The 12,404-nt window shown below is 46.2% G+C and overlaps 1 protein-coding gene across 1 annotated transcript in view; it reads right to left on the bottom strand.

Moving 5' to 3' along the window:
* arhgap22a (Rho GTPase activating protein 22a) overlaps positions 1-12,404 on the bottom strand; it is a gene marked incomplete at both ends in the record, with an annotated part of 53,188 nt that overhangs the window by 13,751 nt on the left and 27,033 nt on the right. The window contains one exon of the mRNA XM_080740783.1: positions 570-698. Within this exon, the coding sequence (XP_080596909.1) occupies positions 570-698 (129 nt within the window). The remainder of the gene's footprint in view (positions 1-569; positions 699-12,404) is intronic.

Genomic DNA, 12,404 nt, shown 5'->3' with positions numbered 1-12,404 from the left:
AACAGGCGATCTACAAGCTCACGACGGGTCGTGTTGCGAGCCATTTTGAGCTTGTAAATCGCATATTTTAGCAGATTTTTAGCAGCTCCAGAATAGAGAGGCTAGAGCATTGGTTCTCAAAGTGGGGTCCTTGTTGAGGTGGTTCTGGGGGGGTCCCCAGCAAAAATGTGTTAATACAGCATCACAGTCATTTTAACCCCTTTATCCATATTTTATGGGTTGGCTATTCAAATATAGCAGATTTACAAGCTCACTTTTGAAAATATTTGGATTTTCTTTTATATACAGTATATAATACGAGCTCCTTACGACCTCACAGCGCGACACTTTGTCCGCACTGCGAGCAAAGACTCCAGGGTCTCACCGACCCTCCCCGGAAACCACATCCCCTCCTCCCATTCATTATTCATAATTGATTCATTATTTATTTGCTTACTATTTATTTAATTAAAACCCTTAAACGTCTTTATGGTGTGTTTCTTTGGTTAGTGAACAATTATTATTATTATTATTCTATCTTGAACATGTTTGATTTTCTTCTGTTCTGAAGCCAGCCCAGTGGTTGGTACCTCCTCCCAGTGGGGCCCATATGGCTCTGCGTATGGCCCGGACCCACTCCTCCATGTCGCTCTGGGAGTTGGCCATCAGCAGGAAGGTCTCGTGGCTCACCCCGGTCCGGTCCTTCTCCCCACCTCCACCTATGATGACACAGCCATGTTATTATCAACACTTCAGACTCCACCTAGTGACCACACAGACATGTTATCATCAACACAACCATCACCATAACCATCAAAACCACATTTGGTACATGATGGGATCAAATTATGATGATGATGCCGAATAGACAAACACATTATGTTGTGGAGTGGCTACAAGCTGAGTGGGCAGAGAGGCCATGTGGGAATCAGAAAGGTCTTTGACTCTTGGAGTGTCTCTCTCTGAGCAATACACAACAGCCCGCCTGTGCTGCCCACCAAGAGCCATCTGAGCAGCCATCTGCTGAGTGAATGCAGAAAAAGTCCCCTCCACAAAGGCTGGGTCTGCCCTGCCCTGGGTCCTCCATTTTAATTTTTAGATTTTTATCTGGTGTAAACCAGATCTTTAAAGAGATGATTTTCTGGCGAGACTTTCAGGAGACTTTCAGGCGACCTATTTGCCGATTGGCTGTCCATGTCACATGGTAACCGAGCTAGTTTCATGATTGGGAGCGGCCCTCCAGACGATGGGTGGACATTACTGCATTAGGGCCAATAGCAGGGGACTTTACCTCTCCTCCAGACTATGGAATCCTGGACTGGTAATGAAATATTTTGTCCAGCAGGGAGCACCATTCCTTCAGGCCAGGCCCTGTGGTCACACATTTCTGGACACCAATGTCTGTGTAACATACATGCATTCATACAACTGCGAGTCTGCCGCTGCGTGCTTGATTTGGCTGTACACGCTGACTTGTTCATCAGGAAACATGCTCCCTCGTCGATTGGATTTTACAAAACAGACCCGCGTCGTCACATTGAATCCTGTTTAAGAAGAGCTTAAAACACAACTTTCTAATGTTACATTGATGACGTGAGGAACGCTAAAGTCGTCTTGGTTACATAGTAGGCTATGCGAAAATAACAAAGCTCAGAGTCGCAAATTCAATGATCGCTGCATCAGCACACACAAAACACGGGCGTGAGAGAAGTAAATGAATGAAATGGACATCACGTTTAGCCGATTCAACGATTCCAAAAGTCATACGATTGGAAGTTATTGCTACATGCGGCTACATGCGTCTCATGCTGGTTTTGTTAGGCAACAGCCAGGGTCCAGGGAGTGCACAGAATTTTAGAGAGGCATGGGCTGACATTTCTAAAAGGGCCTTTTCATACGGATAAAAGTTAAGGGCTCAAGCCCCTTTTGCTGTATGTGCGCACGTGCCTGGCGACCAGCGCATCACATTACAGACTTATAATTTCAATCCGTTTCTTTGCAAAAACACATTTCTTTTAGAAAACATTTGTATTCTTGTTTCTCCCAGTGTTATGGTTTTTAATGTGTAAATATAGCACTTTATTATGGGGAAAAACGTGTGTAGGCCTATTTTCCTTTTTAAAATCGCTAAAATAGCGCATTTTTGAACACATTTCCTTAACGGTTAACGGTTAATTAACTGATAAGGCCTGACGGTTATCGGTTAAGAAAAAATCTCCATTTGGCCATCCCTAGACATATAGCCTACAGTAAGTTAGAATATTATGAAATATACATGAGAAAGAACACCAACACTAACTTCAACACACCAATACACCAGATTTTAAATTGACTGTGTGTCGATTCTTGTTTTGTAATAAAATAGGCTAAAAGTGGTTAAACTGATTTTTGATTCTATATTAGCACATTTTCCTGGAGACCCTCTGGAACCCCAGATTCCAGTGATTTCACATAACCTTAACAGCTCCAGCACCCTGCCATACAAGGGAGACAGACAGAGCACTGCCACTGCCAGTAGTTTCATGTGAGGGAGGGGGAGGGGGACGACGACACAGCTTGTTGGTTCACCAGGGAATGGTGAAGAGGCAGGGGCTGACATTTCTAAAAGGGCCTTTTGGAGAAAATATCGAAAATAGCAGACCTCCAAGCTCACAACGCGTCACGCTGCATTCAAGTTCAGGAGAGTTTTGTACAAGACAATTCTCTTGAATGCCGCCTTCAGGTATGGCATGGAAAGAGGGCATTTGCATTTCTTTCACCATAGTAAAAATCAAACCTCGGTTCGAAGTGAAGCGGTGAAGCATAAGTTGTGGATGCAGTAGGTGAGAACTATTGCATGTACAGGACAGATAAAACCTGAAGGCCAAATTATCATGTGAAGCTTGACCAATCCTCAAAGTATCCATTCATCAGACCGGGAGGGACACTACACACATATTCTGGACGTACAGGACAGATAAAACCTATTCATTCTGAACTGAAATGGCCATATATGGACATGGGACACACATTTTGCTTTTTGAAAAAGCCTATTCATTCTGGACTGATATTCTGGACGTACGGGACAGAAAAAACCTGTTCATTCTGGACTGGAGTGACCATATATGGACATGAGGTGACATACATTTTGTTTTTGAAAAAACCTGTTCATTCTGGACTGAAATAACCATATATGGGCATGGGACACACAAAGCCACTCATTGGAAGCGGTTTTCACCGCTTCAAAAACTGTATTCATGGTCTGGAGAGGGCATAAGGGCAGGGGCTCAAGCCCCCTTTTGGTGTCTATGTGTGCACGTGCCTGGCTGTGAGGAGGGACACAGCTTGTTTGGTCCACTGTGACATTTCAGTCAGGCGTTGATTACACATAATGACATGCATTCACTTTATGGACACTCTGTTAACCTTTAGCTGTTCAGAGTGCAAGCAGCACTTCATCGCTGTCGGGCAGAAACCTTCTATCTCCATTATGTATGAGTTTTTCTGTAAATTAACGCTCTGCTTGATCACTCAAAAGTAGCAGATCCAAAAGCTCGAAACGCAGCACGAGGCGCTTGTAGATCCGCTACTTTTGACGCACTACTCTTAATAGATCAGCGAGAGAGCTTGAGCTGAACCGAGTTTCCTGCACTGACATTGTGCAAGTGCGGCATTTTTACCATTGAGCTAACAGAGCCGGCCTGCTTGCTCAAGAGATTTATTGAATTTTGACCATCAGGTCAAAATTTGTGTCAGATCCTGTGTCTATGTGAGCAGGGCCGCCGATAGGGGGGGGGGGGGGCAAAGGGTAGTTGTCCCCCCTCCCGGAAAGGGGGGGCCCCGTTGAACGGGACTCGGGAGCAGTCTAGTTTGTGTAGGAAAGATTTGAGTGGCTGTGAAAGAACTTTCTCCCAAGTTAAGATTAAGACATCATGCTTTATATCCTCCTCTCCTCTCGGTTGTCCTCAGACGAGCTTCCATCGGAGTCTCCAATCTTTCCGGTTCTCCATACACCCGGCCAGCTCCGAAGAGCTTTCAGCTATAAACCCTATTATATTAAGCCTAAACGGTTCTGCCGCCGTTTAGAACAGTTTTCTCTTTTTTACTTTAAAAATGTATAATTTACTGTGAAATACCCGTATTTTTCGGCCCACGCACTGTGCACAGGAGAAAAACCGAGGGGGGCCCACATGGAGGGGGGGGCCAGGTATTTGATCTTGACCCCCCTCCCAAAAATCTGTACGACGGCCCTGTATGTGAGACATGACCTTTGACACGATCTAAATGTCTCAATAGAAGAGCAGGGAGACAAAATACAACCACCCCAATTGTATAAGTTACCGTATATTGTATTCACAATACTCCATACAGAGTAAAAAAGTTAAATAGAGACACTTTAAAGTGCGTTTGTTAAACGGTTAAAGCACTATATTCTGATGATTATTGCTATAGTGTTTGTTCAGTAACAGGAGTCTCTCCAGCTCTGTAAAGATACTGTGCCGTGATATTTTGTGAAAAGGGAGGGGATGATTTTATGATGTCATTATATCAGTGTATTTCAATTGGGCCTTTTGACTCAGAGGCTTTCAGGCTTCAGGAAGTAACCAAAAATACACAGGGAAGGCATATTTGCACATTATAACCACACCTGGGGGTTTAACAGAGTAATGTTAACTCTATAGACACATACAAAACAGAAAAAGTACAAAACTATGGCACCACCTCTTTAATAAACATTTGCCAATCAGGACAGACTAGAGCAGTGTTTCTCAATCTTTTTTGGCTTGAGTACCCCCCTTCACTGATTTATGAATCCAAGTACCCCCTTACCCGACAACATTTTGCTCATAAAACTGCAATTAAAACCATTAATAGCGCTAGGCATATATGATGCTATGATATAACCCCCATTTCAAGAATATAAAATCACAAATAAGAAATGGAGTGAAAGAGTTTAACAGTGCCAACTTTCAAGTACGTCCCAGTAGCCATTGTCAATTGGGTTAGCAACTATCATGTGTTTCTCCATGTGTCATCATTAAACATAACAGTGAATGTTTTTTCTCCCTCCTACTTATATTTTTGAGCGGTGGTAAACCGCTCCATAGAGTGGCCTTTTTCCTCAGCGTTTTGCCATAGCAAAATGTGTGTACGTAGCTGCATGTTTGTCTAGTGATGTCATATGTCGTATGTCTGTAGCCTTTTTCCCCAGCGTTTTGCCATAGAAAAACGTGTGTGTGTAGCATAGCCTGTACATGCTAGACTCAAATCCTATTCTGAAGACGTTATGCAAGCACGACCATCGCTCACTTCACATTGGGTGTGATTTTTCTTTTTTGGGGGCATTTTCTTGCGTACCCCCTGAAATACCTCCGCGTACCCCCATTTGAGAAACACTGGACTAGAGTACGGGTATCAAAAGGTGCACAGCACACCAGTCCTTGTGAGGCGCCGGCCAACAGATGAAACACTAAATAATAAAAGAGTGTAGCCGCACACTCGTAGCTGCCGATGCAATTTTATTGTGGACAGAGACAGAAAAAGGTGTCAGACAGACTAAGCTGCCTTCTTCAATGTAAATCAGTAGAAAGTACCCATTTATCAGCTTCCTTTTTATAGTGTTCCAGTTCCCATTTTGTCTGCACATTTCTTTTGTATCATCACTTCCACATTCACTTGTTTAATCTGTACCCTGTCTGAGTTCTCTGTCCTTATTGGATGAAATTGGTATTCTGGCCTGAAAATGCATTTTCTATTTAATAAAGAGCTGGGGAGACGTGGGGACTCCTGTTACATAACAAACACTCTATTGCATATCAATGAGATCAGAATAAAGCTATTTAATACTTCTTTTAACCAAAGAAAATCACTTGTACTGTATTATAACTCACAAATATACAACCGAATAGACCCAAATAGTATTTTGTTCACTCTCAGAATTGTACAGCATACATAGAAGGAACCTGCATTCATTACACAGCAGCAGTGCGCTGTACGTGGTGCATTGTGGGTTATGGTGGTGGCTGTGTGAAATGACCCAGAAAGAGTGTGTCCGTCCGTCCCTATGGGCCAACCCACTGACTGACTGCACCAAACCACTCAGTCACTGTGTCCCTGTCTGTGGACCAACCCACTGACTGACTGCACCAAACCACTCAGTCACTGTGTCCCTGTCTGTGGACCAACCCACTGACTGACTGCACCAAACCACTCAGTCACTGTGTCCCTGCCTGTGGACCAACCCACTGACTGACTGCACCAAACCACTCAGTCACTGTGTCCCTGCCTGTGGACCAACCCACTGACTGACTGCACCAAACCACTCAGTCACTGTGTCCCTTGCCTGTGGACCAACCCACTGACTGACTGCACCAAACCACTAGTCACTGTGTCCCTGCCTGTGGACCAACCCACTGACTGACTGCACCAAACCACTAGTCACTGTGTCCCTGTCTGTGGACCAACCCACTGACTGCACCAAACCACTCAGTCACTGTGTCCCTGCCTGTGGACCAACCCACTGACTGACTGCACCAAACCACTAGTCACTGTGTCCCTGCCTGTGGACCAACCCACTGACTGCACCAAACCACTAGTCACTGTGTCCCTGCCTGTGGACCAACCCACTGACTGACTGCACCAAACCACTAGTCACTGTGTCCCTGCCTGTGGACCAACCCACTGACTGCACCAAACCACTCAGTCACTGTGTCCCTGTCTGTGGACCAACCCACTGACTGACTGCACCAAACCACTCAGTCACTGTGTCCCTGCCTGTGGACCAACCCACTGACTGACTGCACCAAACCACTCAGTCACTGTGTCCCTGCCTGTGGACCAACCCACTGACTGACTGCACCAAACCACTCAGTCACTGTGTCCCTGCCTGTGGACCAACCCACTGACTGACTGCACCAAACCACTAGTCACTGTGTCCCTGCCTGTGGACCAACCCACTGACTGCACCAAACCACTCAGTCACTGTGTCCCTGCCTGTGGACCAACCCACTGACTGACTGCACCAAACCACTAGTCACTGTGTCCCTGCCTGTGGACCAACCCACTGACTGCACCAAACCACTCAGTCACTGTGTCCCTGTCTGTGGACCAACCCACTGACTGACTGCACCAAACCACTCAGTCACTGTGTCCCTGCCTGTGGACCAACCCACTGACTGACTGCACCAAACCACTCAGTCACTGTGTCCCTGCCTGTGGACCAACCCACTGACTGACTGCACCAAACCACTCAGTCACTGTGTCCCTGCCTGTGGACCAACCCACTGACTGACTGCACCAAACCACTAGTCACTGTGTCCCTGCCTGTGGACCAACCCACTGACTGCACCAAACCACTCAGTCACTGTGTCCCTGCCTGTGGACCAACCCACTGACTGCACCAAACCACTCAGTCACTGTGTCCCTGCCTGTGGACCAACCCACTGACTGCACCAAACCACTAGTCACTGTGTCCCTGCCTGTGGACCAACCCACTGACTGCACCAAACCACTCAGTCACTGTGTCCCTGCCTGTGGACCAACCCACTGACTGGCTGCACCAAACCACTCAGTCACTGTGTCCCTAACTGTGGACCAACCCACTGGCTGCACCAAACCACTCAGTCACTGTGTCCTGACTGTTGACCAACCCACTGACTGACTGCACCAAACCTTTCAGTCACCATAGACATAGAAAGGTAGACGCCTCCTTCGGCTAGGGGGCGTATGCATTGAGCAACTAAGGGAATCTTCATCGCTTCCGTGTTCATTGCTTCCGCGTGCGTCACACATACGGAAGTCGGTAAGCCAATCAGAGGCAGGTGGGGGCTGGTCTTTACGTATGCAGCCTGTAAGAACAGCTGAGCAGCGCAACATCGGAACTGGCTCTGTTGAATTGAATTGTAGTCCTGGATAAGTCCCGGAAAAGACACGCTGTGATTGGCCAGTAGTTACTTTGACTGACAGCGTTCCCTTAGTTTTTCCAGGAAGTCCGGACTAGAACTTTTGCACATCGCTCCAATTAACTGCAGAGGTGAACGAGGCATCTAGCTCTTTATATCTGTGTCAGTCACTGTGTCCCTGCCTGTGGGCCAACCCACTGACTGCCTGCACCAAATCTCTCAGTCACTGTGTCCGCGCCAACCCATTGGCTGCACCGGATAAAGCTACACCCATATACTCTACACACGGTAAATTAATCCTATTTAGCAAGCGTGTGCATGCCACCGTCTTTCTACATCCTGTCCTGAAAATGGAAATGGAACCAGGATTCTATTGGTTGGGACAGAGCGGGGGGTGGGTCAATACATGCTATTGGTTTCATGGAGCTTGTCAATAAAGTTAGCCACGCCCCTCCTACGGCATAATATGCTATTAATTTTATCATCAATTCCAAAATACATGGGATAATTTAACAAAACTTAGGCCTGTATCATGGTGAAAGAAGACGTTAAACTAGCGACTGGAAGCATAAAGTATTTATGACAATGTTTATTAAGGTGATAAAACAAAGTGTAAAGTTCGGCAAAAAAACTCAGTTCAAAAAAGGTTTGCTCAACTCGTAGGACAGTCTGAGAGGTTTCAGGGTTTCTTGGGTGCAGAATCCAGCAAAACATAAGAAGAGAAATACACTCCGCACTCACTTTAAATAAGAGTCTTTTTTAATAAAGAAGCAGCAGCAGCAGTAGCCTTCAGATAACAAACGCGTTTCGGCGCGCAGGCCTACACCAGTGTTATCTTATACACTTGAAAGGAGCATAATTCTCTTTGGTACTAGCAGGGGGGAAACAGTGAAACTAGCTGCCATTCATTTGAACTTTCTCTTGAAGTCTGTTCCTATATCGCCTCAACTTGCAAGCCGGATACTATGCCCTTGCTGTGGACGAACCCACTGGCTGCACCAAACCTCTCAGTCACTCTCCTCTCTCTCCCTATCAACTGTGTTTTAGTAAACCCATCAAGACATGAGGCCAATCCTCTAAACCAGTGGTTCTCAAACTTTGTCGTTCCAAGGACCCAATTCAATTCTCTTCTTCTGTCGTATGTCGTTAGACCTTCAGCTCCGTTTTAGCAAGCCAGTCCAGTGTGTCATTGTCTAGGTCAGTTAAGCCACGGTCACCATTCGTTGGCTGGTATATGGGGCAGCTAGTCATCACATGTCCCACAGTCTGTGATGGATCACCGCATTCGCAGTGGGTCACAACGTCCAACGACCACAGCCCCAGCGCTAGCACTTCTCCAGCTCAACGTCGAAGGTCTCACCCAATTCAATTCAAAGGTGCTTTATTGGCATGAGAAAACATACGTTTACATTGCCAAACATGTGTCAAAAATAAAAGCTGGGGAACGTATATACAGTTGGAGGGGGTACAGCATTGTGTAAACAGAGCTATATCACATTCAATCGTTATATACACTAGTCCTGTGCCCGGAGGGAGTCTCAGAAGTAATGTTGGAGTGCCCGTTGGGCAGATCTTTATGCCCATATATGGTGTTCCATGTGGGAGTGCCCGATGGGCAGATCTTTATGGTGTTCTATGTCCAGGCCTGTGATGTCAGTACTATGACGTCAGAGTAGCATGCAGACAGACGGTTACCATGGCGGCGAAACTGTAGTATCAGTGATAGCATGCAGATGGTCAGACGGACAGACAGACATTCGCTAAATAAATACAGGTACTGTATACAGTTATAACGCTTTTTGAAACAAATAGCGGCAGTCTTTTGCAGTCACTTTGGGACAAAGAGCAGCATTTCTTCCCTCAAAACCTTTTTAATAGTATACATTAAGGAGCTCAAATTTTAAATATGTTTAAAGGTAGCAGCTCTGTTTATATGTGCAGTAGGACTAGAGCAGAGGTCTTCAACGTTTTCAGGCCAAGGACCCCTTAGTTGAGAGAGAGATGAAGCAGGGACCCCCACAACCTTTTCATAGATTCCATAAAGTTTCATTGTTTGACAGCGCGATCGATCATCAGTGTATTTTGGGTTCATGTCAATTTGTATTTTCAGATGTTTAACCACTTGAACCGTCAATACTTAATAAACTTGTCCTTTCAGTCTGTACTTAGTCTGCTCTTTTTCCCCTCTACACCAAAGGTCTTTGCCAAAAATAGCCGATCTACAAGCTCACAACGCCTCGCGCTGCGAGGCGTTGTGAGCTTGTAGATCTGCTATTTTTGCTGTAGATCTGCTATTTTTGGCTAAAGTTCTCATAATAAAGACACTATAGGGTTCAAGTGGTTAATATAAAAAAAGAAAAAAAGTTTCTATCACTCAAAGATTTGGAGGACCCCCTGTAGTAACTCTGAGGACCCCCTAGGGGTCCTGGACCCCCTGTTGAAGACCCCTGGACTAGAGGTCTACTCGGTACAGATTTTCAAACTCACAGTTTGGGTGCATGTAATCTGTGGGAAGTACAGAATGTGTCTGGGATGTCTGGGTACAGTGGGCAGGTGGTTAGAAAGGGCTCTGTTTCCACTACATTTTGTGTGCAGTATAGGTGCATATAGTCTGCATAGGCTAACACAACAGAGTGGGGAGGATGAAGAACGCAGCAGTATGCCTCTATGCATTTTCAAAACAACCAAGGGAGAAAATGAAACGGCAAAAGTACAACAAATGAAATCCAACGTAGATGTTAGAGAAGAAATAAAAATGACAAAATACCCTCTTTCTCTCCCTCCCTTGCTGCTCAATGCATATTATATGACACTATAGGGTTGCAATGGAAAATAAAAAGGGATAATTTGTGAGCATAATAATGGCCATTCCACCACACCGTCCTTTCTCCAACCATCACCATTTTTCTCATCTTTTTTTGAGTTTTTGTCATGCTATCGCTCTCTCTCTCTCTCTCTCTCTCTCTCGCTCTCCCCATCCAAGGTGATACTGCCTCTGGACAACACTTCACACCCCTATGGACACACTTTCACACCCACACACACACTTTCACACCTTCACACTCTCCAACCGCACACACGCACACAGTCACAGACGTGTGCACTCACACACGCACACACACGAAGTGTGGGTCATGACCGAAAGAATAAGGTCGATAAACCGACGGCGGAGGAAACCATGCAAGGCACCAACCAACACATCGGGATTCAGAGTCTTGCTCAAGGACACTTCAGCACTAACTGTGGGAGCCCGGGATCGAACTTCATGGGAACCTCGCGGTTCTCCATTCGGCCGCTCTGCGAGCCACTCTACCCCTGAACCACTCCTGCCCATTTGGCCCTTGCAAGTACAGTAATACAAGTACTGCACGCGCGCACGCGCACACACACACACACACACACACACACACACACACACACACACACACACACACACACACACACACACACACACACACACACACACACACACACTCACAGAATGCATTACGCGGCTCAAACTGCTTCCCCAGGGTTAGGCTGGTGTTATTTTTTACAGGTACAGTATTATTATTACAGTAGAACCTGCTGACAATGCAGCGGAACGGAGCGCCGCTTTCCCAGCATGCATCACTTCCCCGCAAAGTTCCTACAGTGATCATCTCCGCTGTAGCTGTTAACGGTATTGACATTTATGTGTGGTTCATAGCATAACAGCTGACTCTGTGTGTGTGTGTGTGTGTGTGTGCGTGCGTGCGTGCGTGCGTGCGTGCGTGCGTGCGTGCGTGTGTGCGTGCGTGCGTGTGTGCGTGTGTGTGTGTTTGTGTGTGTACGCGCTCGTTATTGTAGAAAGGTCGTAAAGAAGCACTTTCTCTCCTATTGGGAATGTGTGGCGTGTGTGCGTGCATGGGCGCACGTGCGCACGTGTGTGTGTGTGTGTGTGTGTGTGTGTGTGTGTGTGTGCTTGCATTGCTATACTTGTGAGGATCAAAACATCCTGCTGCTGTTCCTGTTGTTTGTTCCAATTGTTTGTTTTGTGGTTTAAAAAAAAGATCTTCAGATTTAATCTCATACAGTTTAGGAAGAGATTCAGTTTAGGGTTAGAGTGTATGCTGCACGCAATTCTTGTGCATGTGTGTGTGTGAGGCTCAACAGACACCTTTGCTTAGTGATTTATTACCATGGAGGTTCTTAAAAGCAAAGGGGGGAGGGGGGTGGAGCATGCTGACTTTGTCCCACTGAGCGGTTATGAATATGGAGTCCTGGCCATAGGCTTGCCAAGCCTTCCTTGAAAAAAAAGAATCACTTTTTCCCTTCTCCCCTGACAGCACAGCGACATAGCGCCAATACCTACTTCCGTCTGTAACAATGTAGGCGCTACGTAGCTTGCCGATGCTGCGCGAGCGAGGTTGAGGTTTTGGCACGCAACGTCGCAAATGCATCTTCCCAAAGAGCAAGCGCTCCCGACGCTACATAGCGCCTACATTTGTTACAGAGGGAAATAGGCATCGGCGCTAAGTTGCTGTGCTGTCTGGGTCTACAAATGTCTCCTAAATCAGTGTACTT

This window comes from Nannobrachium achirus (genome assembly GCF_963921795.1).
Source record: "Nannobrachium achirus genome assembly, chromosome: 13".
Lineage (NCBI taxonomy): Eukaryota > Metazoa > Chordata > Actinopteri > Myctophiformes > Myctophidae > Nannobrachium > Nannobrachium achirus.
This window is presented reverse-complemented; position numbering and strand designations above follow the sequence as displayed.